General features: G+C 37.4%; 1 protein-coding gene across 1 annotated transcript; it reads left to right on the top strand.

The window, feature by feature from the left end:
* Nucleotides 1-81: 81 nt before the first annotated feature.
* mpp4a (MAGUK p55 scaffold protein 4a) lies at nucleotides 82-17,590 on the top strand. The gene is made up of 21 exons (XM_082175655.1): nucleotides 82-1,930; nucleotides 2,385-2,486; nucleotides 2,628-2,755; nucleotides 2,908-2,985; nucleotides 3,581-3,664; nucleotides 3,761-3,892; nucleotides 6,990-7,071; nucleotides 9,379-9,464; nucleotides 9,600-9,671; nucleotides 10,759-10,955; nucleotides 11,044-11,102; nucleotides 11,624-11,641; nucleotides 12,434-12,475; nucleotides 12,821-12,838; nucleotides 13,912-13,959; nucleotides 14,046-14,219; nucleotides 14,555-14,635; nucleotides 15,866-15,959; nucleotides 16,140-16,248; nucleotides 16,343-16,477; nucleotides 16,613-17,590. The coding sequence occupies exons 2-21, from the start codon at nucleotides 2,432-2,434 to the stop codon at nucleotides 16,799-16,801; spliced, it is 1,881 nt and encodes a 626-aa protein (XP_082031781.1). The 5' UTR covers nucleotides 82-1,930; nucleotides 2,385-2,431; the 3' UTR covers nucleotides 16,802-17,590.
* The last annotated feature ends 86 nt before the right edge of the window (nucleotides 17,591-17,676 follow it).

The raw sequence follows: 17,676 nt of genomic DNA, 5'->3' as shown, positions 1-17,676 counted from the left end.
ATCCATCCGAAGGAACTTCACTATCATAGGAAATTCACTAAAAATGAATCAGACTTTCCAATGCTTTTTAAGAAAAAGACAACATTCAAGGAGAGTATTTAATGTATGATTAAGTTGTTAGCTTACATGGTTGCAAAGCAGTGCCATTGTTTTTTGGGGAAAAATAGCTTGTTACTGAATGAACTTTGAAAACAGTGTTACTGTCACTTTACTGAAAAATGTAGACAAATTAATAGTATCGCTACTTTTAACTTGTAAACAATCCTATAAAATCCGATAGATGCATCCCTATTATGAACCAGCTTCTGTTGCAGTAGTAAAGACATAATTTAAGTCAGATAATGTTGTGATGTATTTTAACTGTATAATCTGTGTAACTCTGAAACAACTGATATTCTGAAAGAAATGGTTTGCATTTCAGCATATGACAGCACACTGACATGAAACACTATATGAAATTTTATTTAGTTGTAATTTGATACACTTATCAAAGTGTACCAGAGTGAATTTATTAAGATATATTTAGAGCTTATACACTGGAGTCTTGAGTAATATTGTTTCAGTCCATGGCATTTTTACACTATGCAATAAGGGAATAATATTTAAAAATATTAGCAATATGCTTTACATTTTCAACTTGTTTAAAAAGCAAACTGATCAAGCACTTGTGTGAAAGTATTGTGTGTTTTCCTCTAAATGCATTTTTTGTACAGTACATTTGAACATGCACTGAAAAGGTTTTGCTGATATGTCACACAGCCTTAGTGTGAGATCTAGTGATCAACTGAAATGGGTTTTTAATGACAATTAATGGTTTTTTTTTTCATTAAAAAACAACCAATTGTTGGCTGGTGCTGTTTATCACAAATTGGCTAAAATTTGTCTGATTAATCGGCCTACCCAATATTTCGGTCTGTCACTAGTTAGGTCATTGTCATCACTAGGCTGGTTAATAAAACATTTCTTATAAAGATCATAAATACGACATGAGCTACAAAGCCTGGTTTTGTTTTCAGAAGGTTACTGGTTTTGATCAATTACTTGCACTGTCATTGTTGATCTAATTATTACTGTCACCTTGAAAATTAATTTGTTCAATGCATTTGAATTGAGTTCATATGAAGAAAAAAACAATTAATATTTTTTTTAACAATTATCTGACCGACTACTTTAATAAACGTTGCATAATTTGGAGATGAAACTTATGTTGTGGTTTTCCTCTCTGTCACCTAGCTTATATAGTTATAAATTGATTATAATATAGATAATATAGAAAAGTTGATATATTTCAATTTAAGACCATTATCATTGGTTAATGTACGTGTAGTTCCCGTGACCATTAGCAATGCGATGTCCTAGCTTTTTAGCTCTGAGATTTTTTACTCTTAAAAAAAATGCACATTTCTTTGTTAAATATGATGAATCTATTTGCTATATATTTATTTGATTGCCATTTTTAAGTCTCTGGCATTGTCAAATGTGTCTATCTTTGTCTATTACGTAACGATAATGTCAGGAGAAAATCTGTGGCACCGGCTGAGTTAAGTCTTGGATTTATGTGATGTTTTTCGTGTCTTATTTTCTATTTTAGCTGTAAAGTTGGTAGGGCCGTATTGTGTATGTGTGAGTGTGTCTATCGAGCTCTAAAAGCAGGCGGAGATAAGAAGCTTTGAGTGGCAGGCGGTCCTATTGAAGTGCTCACCGAGAGAGGCCGGCCCCTCGCAGGATTAAGTGAGATAGAAAAGGATTACAATCTGAGTTTCCAGAGACATTTTATAGTAAAATCACATGCATGTTGGCAGGCCAGAAGCAGAAGATCACCTTGATATGAAGCTCAACTGACAAGATGCTCCATAGCCTCCTGGTCTAAAGGTGGGATGTGGAAGTGACAGTGTGATCTGGAGGAAGACCGTGAGAGGAGTGTAAGAAAGTAAGTGTGGCATCATACTCTAATCTTCACATGACGGCCTCTTGACCTGCTTTCGTAATACCGAGTCACTCCAGTTCAGAGATCACAATCAATGTGAAATGTCATTCTTTAAATGAATTAAGTAAACACTTAATTTTCTAAATGACTTCAATTTGAGATGTTTTAATTCTATTGTTGTAGATAACCTTTGTAACAAATGACACTGACTGACTGACTGACCATTATTGTTTATATCTCCAGAATAAAGTTTATATGGTAACTATGTTTTAAACTATATTTAAGGGGCACTTAAAGGTGTTATGAATAAGTGATTAAAATGATAGGTTAAAGCTATAACCTAAAATGTTTGTAATCTTTTTGCTTCTTAAAACATTGCAGCCAACTAAGTGTGATGGTTCTGCCAGTTATCATTCTTATACAGAAATGCGGATTACTGTATACTTTTGTATTCTAGATTTGTTTCATAGGGTTGCATTGATCTGATGAACAGAGAAGCTTGTCATGCGGGAATCAATGGAGGAGGAGCCAATGACTCACCCTGGACATGAGGACAATGGTTGGCTCAACATCACTCTTAACTAGATTAAAGGAGCGTATTTGCATGCCCAAATTATAGCAGTAAATCAAATACTACAGAATTTTGAACACATTCTATATACATTTTTCATTCTTAGTTCAGTCTTGTTTTCATTCTCAGATGTAGGTCTGGCTCAGATCTTGGCAGAAGTGGTAGAGGAAGTGAGACTGTCCATAGACAGAGATATTAATGGTGCTGATCTTCTGTACAGTCTTCTCCGTGCTCCCTGGCTCTATTCTCTTCTCAGGGTAAGACATGCTCATTCAAACAGCTTTACACTAGATTTCCCCAATAAACCGTTATTAGACATTATACCAGGCAGATCATTGGACTCTGAAATGCTGTATCTATAGAGTTTGCAGCTGTTTTGCATGTTAAAGATTTGTTTTTATTCCCATAGGTATATGAGTGTCTGGTGCTGCACAGTCAAGATGCCCCAAGACCATACATGCCTTACTCCTCAAGACTATCTCAGGAGGTCAGTGTCTGCCTTTTATTACAGACTTGGCTTTAGAGGGATATTGAAAATCTATGATCCTTCCATGTCATATAAAACCTTCTATAATTTACTGTGAAACCATTGATTTGAATGCTTCAGTATATATGTCTTCTAAATCCATACATGAGGGTGAGTATATGATGATTTGAGCACTACAGTATATTAAAAGTCTTCTAAAGCCTTACATGAGGGTGAGTATATGATGATTTGAGCACTACAGTATATTAAAAGTCTTCTAAAACCTTACATGAGGGTGAGTATATGATGATTTGAGCACTACAGTATATTAAAAGTCTTCTAAAACCTTACATGAGGGTGAGTATATGATGATTTGAGCACTACAGTATATTAAAAGTCTTCTAAAACCTTACATGAGGGTGAGTATATGATGATTTGAGCACTACAGTATATTAAAAGACTTCTAGAGCCATTTGTGAGGTTAAGACGATGATTATTTGAGCACTATAGTATATTAAAAGTCTTCTAAGGCCATAAATGAGGGTGAGTAAATGATGAAAGTATTTTAATTTCCGGGTGAAGTAATCCAATCATCCTCTATTCTCCTGTCCCACAGATTATGGCCAGTGTGCGAGGACTGGCTGCTCCCTCCTCTGAGGCACAGGAACTTTATATGTTGCTGAAATACCCTCATATGCAGGTTAGAGTCTTATTCAGGTTGCATTCATTGCTAATATGGTACATGTATTATTGTTAGGCCACTCTTTTTGACCATTTATTATGCATTTCTCCCCAGGCTTTGCTCTCTGCCCATGATTCTGTGGCTCAGAGGGACTATGGTCCAGTGTTGCCGCCCCTTCCTGACAAAATGCCTGACAATGAGGAGCCCATGAGGATTGTTTGCCTTGTGAAGAACAAACAGCCTCTGGTGAGGATCAGATCATAAATAGCAATGCAATTTCAGATATGTTAGCGAACAGCTTAGCTTAATCCCACTTAAATGTCCCTCGTCGTACTGTAATGCAGTATCATGTAAAGTGCACGTGGCATTAAATGTATTTTGCCTCATAAATGGTGTAGTCTATCTAAGTATTGTATTGTTGTACTGTATTGTTACGTAATAATGGGCTTTTGAAACCTATTGAACTCAGATGTTTGAGTCTTATTTTAGTACATGCATACAAATCCTACCAGTCCTACCCTTGATTTTGGACTTCACTGTGTTCATTCTTATGATGACGGTGATGTGTTGTAATCTACAATTCTGCTTATTTTACAGTGTAGTGTAGTGAAAGGAAAAGGGTCAGCACTTTATTTGTCCTTGTCACGTTACATGTACTCACTATAGTAATAACAGTAAATTTGGAAAATTACATGCAACCAACCCTAAACCAAACCCTAATCCTAACACTTTAGTAAGTACATGTTGTCAATAAATATTATTTATTGGCAAATTCACACTGCACCGACAGACGGGTTTTGTTGGATCACTGTGTTACCCCTTTCTTTATCTATTGGCATCTTTCAGATGTTTTCAGAGTTTCTGAGCATGTTAAATCTGTGCTTGTCGTGTCGTGGGATGTCTGAGAAGTGACATACTATAATCTGGTAGTTGTGAATTATGGACATTATGAATTAAATCAAGAGGACTTTACTGTAAAATTGTTGTAATGTCCGTCCTGTTGCCAGAATGATTGTTTGGTGTACTGTAATGGATTGTTATGCATTTCAACTCAAATCAATATTCCATGACCACGTAATTATTTATTTGGTGAAAAGCAGTGTAATAAGTAGTATGACTGTGCATTATCCCATGTTCATCTTGGTTATACTTGTCTGATCACCTTGGCTCAAATCTGCTTGCTAGGAGCTGTTTTTCTTCACTTAAGCTTTGAGTTTTATTTCGCATCCAATTTTTCACTTTTGTGGCAGATAGATACGTAATAGTTGGTATAATGTGCTGTACATCCAGGTGGTTATTACAAAATAAAGCCCTTTAGCCCTGTAAACAAGAAATGTAGCTTTAACTTCAGGTTTAAATCCTGCCTACATCTGGTTCCATCTAAATTAAGATACAGATTATTTTTTCATTGTAACAGATACAGATACATATACAGATAATGGCTTCGGTTCACACCTTAATGCGGTTTTACTTTACTTTTATTTTATCTATATTGTAAGATCCCCAAGCTTTTCCTGGTTTAATATTTGTCGGTTAACACTTCCATCCTGTTCTCTCACTTATAAGAGTGTCAGAGAGGGAAAACCCAGTTACTGGAACAGCCTTAGGCGACTAACAGTGGAGAAACTGGCTTTAGCCAGGCGTTTCGGCTCAGGGGAACAAAGTCTCCTGGGGTCTGCAGGTGGCCTGTCATCCTCCACAGGTCTGCTGTCCTCCGTACCCCCAGTACAGCCACACTCACTGCCCAGGTATCAGTCCACCGGGAGCTGCAACCTGTGCTGCCAAACTGCCCATCTCTCGGGAGGAGGTCTGAGCCTGTCTGCTCCGGCCGTTTATGACTCTGTGATTATGGGTAAGGGTCATCATGTACTGATGGCCTGACGAGGCCAAACACTATGTTACTTTCTTTAATTCTGAAACCAAATTAATCTATCCTGTTTTGTCCTTCATAACTTGAAGAGAACTGTACAGATGGACTAGTTGAAGATCAACCCCATACATGCACAGCTTCTTCACGTACCGCCTCATCTCTAGTGTACCCGCGCACATGCTGCCCGTCTGGATGTGGCCTCCATCCCCAGACAGCCCCCTCCAGCCCTCTGCTTCAACGGCAGTACTCCATAGACGCCACCCGCTCTTCTCATCCAGCTCCGGTGTTCACGAAGCAACACAGCCTGGATGAGCTGAGGTCCACCGTCCATACTGTTGCCAGCATTATAAACCCTAGTACTAGTGACGCTCGAGATCTCAGGCAGAAGATGGTGGCGGTAACGGAGAGAATGACGGACAACGTGGAGGAAAACGCCCAGGCATTGAGTCTGTTGGTGGAAGTGGTGGACAAACTGCAGGGTCTTATTATCACCAGCAAGTCTCCAGAAGTGGCACATGCTTTCAGACCCCAACATGTCTCAAAAACAGCCTGCACCTACTCGCCCTGCCAGCCGATATTGCCAGCCAAGAAATCTTTCAGCAACACTCCTCGTGTCTCATCCTCCTCGTCTTCTTCATCCTCAACCGCATCGTCGTTTTCCTCCTCTTCTCTCAGCTGTAGCATGGATGTTCCTCATGTAGCACCACAGTGCAACTCATCGTGCAAGTCTTCATCAAACCAGACCAGAAACAGGTCTGTAACACCAAGAAGTAAAACCGGACAGACTTCCCTATCAAATGGTTTGACCGCCTCCAGTCCTAATGATGACTGTGAAAAAATCCTTTGCCTCTCTAGCAAGAAGAAAAAGTCAAAGATGAGGAAATAACAGTGACTGTGTTCCCACTTCTCTCTCCTAACATAACTGAATTTCCTGGTTTTGATTTTACTGAATGGGGCGATGAAATTGTTCACTACAGTGGAACTACACATCAAACAGGCAATTACTTGATCTTGTTCTCATTTGTATCTCTTGTTCATCCCATCTACACTCAAGACCCATGGAACGATTCATTCATTTGTGTTTGTTAACATTGTTCACGAGTACCACTACCAAGATTCCTCGCCTTCAAAGTAAACACTTCATTCTCACTTCATTCTTCATCTGAAGCTTATTTATCAGTCCTACGTGTCTTTCCCTAAACTTCTGAAACTCTCAAGTTCCTCTTTGACCTCTTTCAAACTTTTAGTTTAGGTCAAGTCAGGCATGTTTCTGTTTGAGTTGACTGCATTGTGCAATCTCATTTCTGTAGTGTCCGTCTTCCTAATATTTCATCATAACGTGACCTCCATTGCACCCAAAGCCTTCCTCCACTCATGTGCAGCTTTAAGGTCCTCTGTGTGAATCACCATGTGACACCTGCAGTCATTGACAACAAACTGGTTGACCATTCTTGTCTGTTTTTCCATTTTTAGGGGGCAACTATTAGGAAGGATGAGAAAACGGGGAACATCTTTATTGCTAGGGTGATACATGGAGGACTGGCAGATCGCAGTGGTGAGTAACCTGTTGTACAAATTTCATGTTACACCCCGTCTAGGGGAAAAGGGGCAACATGAAAGAGTCAGAGATTTGCAAGAATTTAGAACAAAAAGTTATTTATTTTCTTAATTTGGGACTTGTGATTTCAGGAGCTGACCAAGCCAAAATAACAAACAAAAAACAACCTTGTCTTTAAACCTCTTCCTAAACCCTAACCCAAAAGAAAAGAAAATGAGAATACAATCGGTAAACCTAACTCCCTAACCAAAAACAGAGTTCAAACAGTTTACAATAAAAAAAAGGTGGCGTCAAGCTCCCTACTTTCCCAAAACCAATATTTACAATATATATACAATCAGGCAAACAAACTGAAAAGGGCGGTCCAAATCAGTGTCAGTAAACAGGCAAAGGGTCAAATATACCAATGGAGATATTCAGATACAATCAGTTCACAAATCAAACAAACAAACAATACTCACAGTCTCAAAACTCTTAACACTCAAAATGCTCAAAATACACTTAACACTCACAAACTCAGCACGTTCTCACAAAATCTCTCTGCTCAAACACAAAACCCACTCTGTCTCTAGAGGAAATGACGTGTCTTTTAAAACACTCTGCACCAATCAGGATAGAGCATCAATCACCGTGCAGGAACCAATCAGATGGCGTTCCAAACATCCTGCCGGAACCAATCAGATGGCATTCCTAGACAGACATACAGAGAGACTCACAAAACAACAGAGATATAACAAATACAAACCATAGGGTCGTAACACCCCCACACTTAAGAATAAACATGGCAACAAGTTTATACATAACACCGTGACAATGAGTCAGCAATGATATTATTAACCCCTTTCTTGTATCTGATTTGTAAATTAAAACCTTGAGAGATGAGGGCCCAACGCATGAGTTTAATTTGATTCTTATTGCACATGCGATGAAGAAAAACAAGTGGATTGTGATCGGTAAATACCTCAACAGGTTGTGAACTGGAACCGATGTACACTTCAAATTGTTGTAATGCCAACAAAAGAGCTAGAGCTTCTTTCTCTATTGTACTATAATTTAACTGATGTCGATTGAATTTCTTGGAGTAAAAGCACACGGGATGGTCGATTCCATGTTCATCCTCTAGTAGGACAGCACCCGCACCAGTTCCACTGGCATCCACTTCGAGTTTAAATGGTTTGGTGAAATCTGGGGCAGCAAGGACAGGAGAACTACACAACAACGTTTTTAGAGAATCAAAAGCAATTTGACAATTAGAATTCCAAACAAAAGAAACATCTTTTCGAAGAGTATCAGTAAGAGGCCTTACTACATCTGAGAAGTTTTTACAGAAGTTTCTGTAATACCCGGCCATGCCAAGAAAACGCCGGAGTTCTCTTTTTGACTTAGGAGAGGGGAAATCAATGATGGCACGAACTTTAGAATCCACTGGTCGAACGGTTCCATGACCGACCACCTTACCTAAATAGGTGACCTTAGCATGACAGAAATCACATTTTGTTAAATTGAGGGTGAGATTAGCTTCTTGGAATCTTGAGAATATTTCTTCTAAAGGTTACTCACCACTGTTTTTGTACAATTTTTGTTCTTTGAGCTCATACTTAGCAAGAGTTACGTTGGTTCAAGTCAGATAATTTCTTCCTTACTGAGGCATACATCTGAGTGAAATGGATTATCAAAAAAGAAAAAAATGTAAGACAGGGACTTGGCTCTACCCATCGGTTGTTGATTGGATGGACGCAGATCTGAATGCAAGTTTGCAGTCGATTGTAAGAAACAGGCGGAGTTTAAGTTGACTAAATGATTTGAGAAGTCCAGCATAGTTTACATTTCGTTTTAGCAGAAGATCAAGTTGTTTAAGAATTATGAGGTCAGAATTTTTTTTTATTTAAACATATGGAAACATAACAGCATGGATGAATTGTTTACAATAAGATAATAAAAAAAAAATTGAATTTTCTTTTCACGCCTACTTTAAAGGTGAAGTGTGTATTTCTGAGCCATTAGTGAAACCAAACTTAAAGGAATAGTTCACTTTAAAATGAAAATTCTGGCATCATTTACTCACCCTCAAGCTGTTTCAAACCTGTATGATTTTCTTTCTTCTGCTGAACACAAAAGAAGATATTTTGAAGAGTTTTCAGAATTTTCATTTTGAAGTGAACTAATCCTTTAAAACAAACGTATCATTTTGATGTTGTATGAAAGTATTAGACTCTAATAGTAGACTCTAATAATAGTATTGTGTGTGTGTGTGTGTGTGTGTGTGTGTGTGTGTGTGTGTGTGTGCGCGCACTTGTCTTTTAGGACTTCTTCATCCTGGTGACAAGCTGGTGGAAGTGAATGGACAGAAAGTGCAAGGACTGCAGCCCGAGCACGTCATTCAGATTCTGGTAAACTCAAATCTTCTTTTGTGTTTCTTATAACCTTCCCCACTCTCCCCCCATTCCAGAATATCTAAGACTTTCAAACCATTCTTACTCTTATAATGATCGTGTCCATTCATGCAGTGTTCCACACTTTCACAGGTGAGATCTCAGAGAAATATTCATTTTAAAGTGATCCCTAATTCACCACAACCCATCAACAGCCGAGCAACAGTAAGTGCACTGTAAATATTTGCATATAACATTAACTCCCCAAAATGACAGTATTATTTTTAATAAATATATTTATAATATTAAACAAATATATAAAATTAAATACACTATTAGTCAAAAGTTTGGAATTATTACAATTTTGAAGTCTGTTATGTTCACCAAGGCTGCATTTATTTGATCAAAAAGACAGTAATATTGTGAAATATTATAAAATTACTGTTTTCTATTTTAATATATTTTAAATATTTATAATTAAAAAATAAATTAATACTTTTATTTAGCAATGAGCCATTAAATTCATCAAAGTGACAGTAAAAACATATATAATCTTACAAAAGATGTATATTTCAAATACATGTTGGTCATTGAACTTTCTATTAATCAAAGAATCCCCCCAAAAAATGCATAACTATTTCCACAAAAATATCAAGCAGCAAAAATGTTTTTAACATTTATAATAATAAGAACAGTTATTAATAACTGAGCACCAAATCAGCATATTAGAATGATTTCTGGAGGACAAAGAGACACTGAAGACTGGAGTAAGGATGCTGAAAATTCAGCTTTACCATCACAGAAATAACATTTTAAAAGATATTCAAATATGATGAGTAAGAGTATAAGAGACTTTTTTCCAAAAACATTTTTTTTAAATCTTAATTTAAGATGAAAATGGGGCGGCAGTGGCTCAGTGGTTCATGTAGATTGTCTACAAACCGGAAGGTTGGTGGTTCAATCCCCGGTTCCACCTAAACAAGTGTCGAGGTGTCCTTGAGCAAGACACCTAACCCCAGCTGCTCCCGACGAGCTGGATCGCCTTGCATGGCTGACACCGCCGTCGGTGTATGAATGAGTGAGTGAATGGGTGAATGTGAGGCAATATTGTAAAGCGCTTTGGTGGCCATTGGGTCTGTGAAAGCACTATATAAATGCAGTCCATTTACCATTTACCATTTAATTATTCCAAACTTTTGACTGGCATTGTAATAAATACTCACTATATACAGTATAGTGAGTTCCCTTTCTGTGTTAAAAATATGGCTTATTAAAAAAAATGTATGAAGTGATTGTCTCTGTCTCCCATTAGCTGTATGTGAGAGCCATGGTGGATTACAGTCCTCTGCAGGACCCTGCGATCCCCTGCCCAGATGCAGGAATGGCCTTCAGTAAAGGAGACTTGCTGGAGATTGTAGACCAGAGGGACATCCGATGGTGGCAGGCCAGGAAACTCCACAGTGCCTCATTGTGTTGTGGCCTCATCCCCTCCACTAACCAGTTCAGATCGTCAGTTTGGAATTTTGCTAAAGTTCTTTCAAATTGATGTCATTGATCAATTTAAGCAAGATTAAAGTTTTATTTCCTTTTTTTGCAGTAAGCAAAGGGAGTTGTGGTGGTCCCAACCTTATCAAGCTCACACCTGCATCAGACCCTGTACGTAAATAACACACACAGACACACACACACACACATATGAACTTCTGTGCTCTCTTTAAGATGTTGGTTGGCATCATAAGCCTCTTATCCCTGCCCTCTCTTCACCCTGATCTAATTACTGTAAAGGAGCTTGAAAGTGAGCTTTTCTTGGCATGATCCTTCCTTCATGACGATTGACCAGTCCTGTCCTCCTTACGCTCAACAATTAAGGAGAATTAAGAAGTATTAGATGCTATTATTTCTAAACACCAGATGTTAGGAAAACAAGTGTTTTGAGATGTTTTGAATGCACAGTAGCAAAAACAGCCTTTTTATATTATCTAAGAGTCAGAGAGTCATCATAAATTTAAAAAAGTCATGTTTACATATACAAGTTGACCCCAGGGGGGAAAAAAATAGTATGAAAGAATGGTATGATGCACTAATAGTGGTCTTTTCATATGATTACCCACAATGTTGCATTCATATTATTAATTATTATTAATTATTTGTAATTTTCTTTTATTTGACATCTAAAGTGAGCGCGGGTGATGTTGGTATGTATCTTTTTCTGTCTTTCCATTTGTTTTTTTGTGTTAGCTTATGTTTATAGTGTGTTTTAATTTATAGTCAGAGTTCAGACCATGTGTTCAATATTTAATATACTTTAAGCTCTTTGAAACATGATGCATATGTCACTGATATTGCTATAAAGATAAAATCTTCACTATTGAGTACACAGTTTGCATAATTGTTCAATGTTCCATATGTGATGGATTTATGCATGAAACAAAATATCCAACAAGGAAAAATCAAGGGTGTCACTTGTTTCTATTTAATGGAAATTGATTGGATTGAGAAATGGATGTGCATGAAGTACAGGGTTTGGACAATGAAACTTAAACACTGGCATATATATGCACGGCCTGTTGGCCAATCTTCACTGATTTTTCATTCTATTAGTAAGAGCAGAGTGTGAAGGTTGAATTAGCAGAGCAATAACACAGCTGTACATAAAATATTGCAATCCACACAACATAATGGGAGACATTTCGGAGTTCAAAAGAGGACAAATTGTAAGTATGTGTCTCGCTGGCTCATCTGTGACCAGGACAGAAAGTATTTGTGGTGTATCAGGAGTTATGGTATGCAGGGTAATGTTGGCATACCACCTGCTACGTAGGACGAACCACTAATAAATTAGTTTTAGTTTCATTTTCCCATCCCCTGTAAATAGGACCAGTTGTGATTTCATGTTAATTATATTGGTTAACCACATGTAAACATTTGTATTAACTGTATAGTTCTAGAGTCAGACTGTTGAGAGTAACTCTCTCTTTGTTTTAAAGGAGAAGAGGAGGTAACAGATGAGATCAAATACATTGAAACAGGTGATTATCCCACCCAATCCATGTCTTCCTTTATTTAACTCATTATGCTGTGTGGAAATATTTGAAAGCCCGTTTCTGCCTTTGGAATAAAAAATAAAAACTTTCATTGGGACTTTTATGAGTTTACATTTCAGAATTGTTTCAAAACTCATTCAGAAACATTCAAAACTCTGAATTGTAAACTTGCAATTCTGAGAAAAAACTAATAATTGCTATGTTAACTCAAAATTGTAATCACAAGAAGTAAAGTTAGATTTTTTTATATAAATAGCAATTTTTATAGTAAATATGGGCTGTATGAACAATTTTTGCAAATTTTTTCATTAAATTTATTTGTTTTTACAGATGAAGATTTTGAGTTCGGTAGGTAAGTCTTTTTTTGAGGAAAGAGCATTTCATTGAATGAGAGAATGGCTACTCTTTGTTTTGATGGTCCACTTTAGACATTCTACTATATATAAGTAATTTTGCAACTACATGTCAACTAGTCTTGCGTAGCCAGACCTTCAGACTGACGGCAGAATGTCTGGACTCCATCGCAGCTTTCATTGGCCAAGAGGACAGCTGACCGACATGTAAAGCAACCAATCACAGTTCGTTTTGTTCCGTGTCATGTTTAGTGGCGTGAAAATGTAAAGCGCCTACGGTAACAGACCGGCATGCATCTAATAAATTATTCATTCAAGAAGGTTGTGCAAGTTTACTGCAATAATGATGCTGCAAATTTTTACATACTTTTGAAAATTCAGCGTTTTGCTGATTCTGATAAGCGTTACTTGTCACAGTTGTAAACACTGCAGCTTTCTTCTTCCATGAGGGGGTTTGGCATCACAAAGGCTTTGGTTCCAGGCGGACTGTTAAAGAATGCGACACGCGTATCCTGGAACTCCTGTAGAACTCAAACAATCAGATGACGACTTTGAAACTCCTGAAGTGTTTCCCTTTTTGTGTGCCTTATGCATCAAACGTCTGACAGCTGAGACTCTCAGTAATTTGCACCTACATGCCACCTAACTCTCATTTGAGTTTTAGCAGACTGTTGTTAAGTTGACATGTAGTTGCAAAGTTACTTATAGTCAGTAGAATGTTTGTTGGGGGACCATCACAATAAAGTGTTAGCAGATATTTAGCAGACTGTCTCTACTAATACTCTAATGACTGTTATTTGACATGTAGTTGCAAAGTTACTTATAGTTAGTAGAATGTCTAAAGTGGAGTGTTACCTTTTAAGGGGGTTGTGTCTACCACGAAATGTACCTATGTATTTAATATGCATAATACATATTTATTTACTGACATTGTCAGTAGTTGATACAACTGACAAATAATGAAATGTGCTTATGATGAAATCACCTTTCTATGATCTCTGATTTGTTATTATGACGTGTAGTCCTTCTCTTTTGTCTTTTCATTGATCAACTGTATGTTTTGTCCAGTTTCAGAGGAGGGTGAGAATGGTGAACACATGCAGGGCTTATACATAGGTATGAAATCTAAATTAATGTACATGGTAAATTTCCATTTTGGATCATATAAATTGGATCAAATATAAGTGAATTGTTTGAATCAGCGGGGTTCCGGCACAGTCTGCGTGTGTGGAGGAGGAAATCGAACCTTAGACGAAAGCCGTCGTGTTATTCCTGCGGAGTCGGCATCTGCCATGACACTTCAGCCAACCTCTATGAAGAGGTGGTCCACTACCAGCGCCACATAGACGATCCCCCTCGTCTCATTGTGCTCATTGGTAGGGTCCCCTAAGTTATACACGTCTTGACAGTCATACCTATAGATGAACTGACAACAACTATCATTTGGGATTGATTGATCAGAGTTTGACCCATTAATGCCTTAATGCAGGGGTGTCAAACTCAGTTCCTGGAGGGCCACGGCCCTGCAGAGTTTAGCTTCAACCCTAATTAAACACACCTGATCCAGCTAATCAAGGTCTTCAGGATTAATTCCAGGCAAACTTCCAGGCTGGTGTTTTAGAGCAGGTTGGAGCTAAACTCTGCAGGAGAGTGGCCCTCCATGGCCAGAGTTTTATACATGTGCCTTAATGCTTTTCCATGTTTTCCACAGGTCCATCGGGAGTTGGTGTAAATGAATTACGCAGGAGGCTAATCAAAATCAACCCTAATACGTACCAGGGACCAATATCTCGTATGTGGCCTATTTGGTCCCTTTAATCTATGACTTAAAGGTGTTATAAACAAGTTTTTGGGAATATCATGCAAATAATGTCCCTACTACTCTCATATCACTGAGATGTCAAAATAAAAACTGTGGCTGCCATTATTTTAAAGGGGTCATGAATCGACTCAAAACTCCTGTATCAATCAATGAAGCTGTCCACGCTGCACAATGGACCTCTTATTTACATTGTGTTGCACTGTGCTGGATATGATGAAATTGAGTTGCAATGGCGAAGATCATTGCATTCTTGTGCTCAACAGACTTGACTGATCGGTTACAATGCTCAGCGCTGAAACCTACTATGCAATGGGAATAGATCTAAATATAATGTTGTAATCAACACTTTTGATAATTAGTCTACTATTTGATATATGAAGAGTTCAGATGCAAAAGCCTCTAAATGCCATCTGAAATTTTCTTCTAGAATGATCATTTTTTTCAAGCTCGTATATTTAAGTTCAGTAATTTCACTTAAATGGCAATGAAAATTACCTATTAATTGTCATTTAAGTGAAATTACTGAACTTAAATATACGAGCTTGATAAAAATTATCATTCTAGAAGAAAATTTCAGATGGCACTTAGAGGCTTTTGCATCTGAACTCTTCATATAGTCTACTAAACTGTAAAAGTTAAGTTTATTCGGCACATTTATTCGGCATTTCATGTCGTATACCACATCACATTTTGGTGAAAATAGTAGGTCATTGGGTATTCCATGCATATAGAATGTTTGCATACTGTGTATGCACAGTAAAAATATACTGCAGAAATACAAAGAGCAGTACGCTAATCTAAACGTATAGGCTGAATCTGAAATTGCCCCCTAAACCCTCATTCACTATTCCCTATGTTAGTCCACTAATACTGCTCACTTGAAGGAGTGAATGAAAAGGAGTGCGGGAATTCGGACATTCGTTGCGTGTACATCGGTTGTACACTCGTTATTGCAGTGCAATGTGGGATTGAATAAATGCACTCAATAACTTCCACTATGGTTTCAGACACCAATACAAATGGCTGTCCCCTCAAATAACACCCTATTTGAGTGTATAGGGGGGCGATTTTGGATTCAGCCATAGTTTGGAGGGCTGGATTTTGGAGAGAGGTCACGTGATTGCCTGAAATTGCTTACAGCACCTTGCATTATTTAACAAAACAGTCTGAAGTTACAACATGTCTCTTGTTTTTTTCCAGACACAACACGGCCCCAAAATATGGGTGAGAAGAATGGCCGGGAATATCACTTTGTGCCCAAGGAAATGTTTGCGTACATGGTGGTTAATAACAAGTAATCTGATCTTTTATGTTTTAAATACTTTAAAAACACATGTAATTGTTCATCTGTTCTTGTGATTTAACTTTGTGTGTGTGTGTGTGTGTGTGTGTGTGTGTGTGTGTGTGTGTGTGTGTGTGTGTGTGTGTGTGTGTGTGTGTGTGTGTGTGTGTGTGTGTTTTTAACTATGTCAAGATTCCTCGAGTATGGAGAGGATAATGGACACATGTATGGCACCAGCTTAGACTCAGTCAAAGATGTTTTGGACAATGGGAAAATATGTGTTATTGACCTTGAACCTAATGTAAGTGTCATTTATTTATCAAAACCAAACTTATGTTTTTGTCATTAGTAAGGTTGCTAACAACAATGCACATGCATGTCTCTGTTTATTCCAGTGCATTAATTCAGTCAGAACCAAGAAGCTGATGCCCTACATCATATATGTGCGGCCTCCGTCCCCTGAAAGCATGAGGCAAACAAGAAAAGACCCACATTTTCTTGCCAACAGCTACATTAAGAGATGCTTTCATGTAAGATATGCATTTGATATTTCTTGTGGTACATTTCTTTCTGATAATAGATTGATAAGCTGCTACGTACAGAAGGAAAAGAGTGTGTTCATGCATTTTGATTGTAATGCAACATTTTCCTCCTGGTTTTCTCAGGAGAAAGACTTTGAGGAGATCGAGGAAGCAAGCAGGGCCATGGAGGGCAAGTACCGTCAGTTCTTTGACTGCGTGATTGTGAACGATGATCTGCAAGATTCATGCATGGATCTGTTCACAGCTATACAACATGCTCAAGAAGAACCACAGTGGGTTCCTGCCAGCTGGGTTGTTCCTGTTCATCCATGACACACATTAGAACAAAGCAGGGGATTTTTTAATCGTTATAACGAATGTAAAATAACCGAATTTCAAAAAAGCAAATGCCTTTTGTGTACTGTAGTCCTCAAGTAAATCCTGTTGGTCACCAGTAATCATTTGGATTATGGCTGTAAACACACATTTAGGCCTTAATGGTTTCACTAGATCTAAATGGTATCTGTCTTGAGATCTATGGGTTTATTCTGGTGATTTAAACTGTTTACACTGGTGTAGAAGAACTTAAAAAAAAGTGTTAGCTACATGAAGAAATGCAAATGCAATTAATTTTTGTCTAACAAGAACAGTCACATGTGGTTGTTTCTTTGTTTCTCCAACTTTATTTTATATCTAGATTAATCGTTTAGCCTTTTCCAATAAACATTTTGTTGTGTGGTAGATTATGTCTTTATTTATAAACAGAAGCCTTGAATTTCAATTAAAAAAAAATTATGTTTAAAACTACTGGATGGAGAAAAATATTTTGTTTTTGATGTTTTTAAGAATATACCAAAGACATTTTAACTCATTTTAGAGATATTTATGAATCTGCTCTTCTTTTATTTACTTGGCGGCTTTTTTTATCATTCAAATTTGGCTGGGTGACTAATAACATATTTTTCTGTGGTGTTTCAAACTCAGAACACATACTTAATTTTGACTTTCACAGGGACTTTAAGCATCTCTTATCATATAATTAGGTTGGCATGTCATCCTAACAGTTTTATATATTGAGAAAAATGGATCTCTTTTCAAAAATAAATCAATTTTAAAAATGAACACTGAGAGTGTACTTATTTGTTTTGATCACTTTGTTTGTGTATTCTATGTGTTTTATTGTACGAATTAATTGAACATGCTGGATA

This window comes from Leuciscus leuciscus, assembly GCF_965113295.1.
Source record: "Leuciscus leuciscus genome assembly, chromosome: 7".
Classification (NCBI taxonomy): domain Eukaryota; kingdom Metazoa; phylum Chordata; class Actinopteri; order Cypriniformes; family Leuciscidae; genus Leuciscus; species Leuciscus leuciscus.
This window is presented reverse-complemented; position numbering and strand designations above follow the sequence as displayed.

Excerpts from the sequence above, each read along its gene's own strand:
- mpp4a (XM_082175655.1), top strand. The coding sequence starts at position 2,432 with ATGCGGGAATCAATGGAGGAGGAGCCAATGACTCACCCTGGACATGAG. Across the intron at positions 2,756-2,907 it reads GGCTCTATTCTCTTCTCAGG|GTATATGAGTGTCTGGTGCT; the intron begins GTAAGACATGCT and ends TTATTCCCATAG. Across the intron at positions 9,465-9,599 it reads AGCACGTCATTCAGATTCTG|GTGAGATCTCAGAGAAATAT; the intron begins GTAAACTCAAAT and ends ACACTTTCACAG.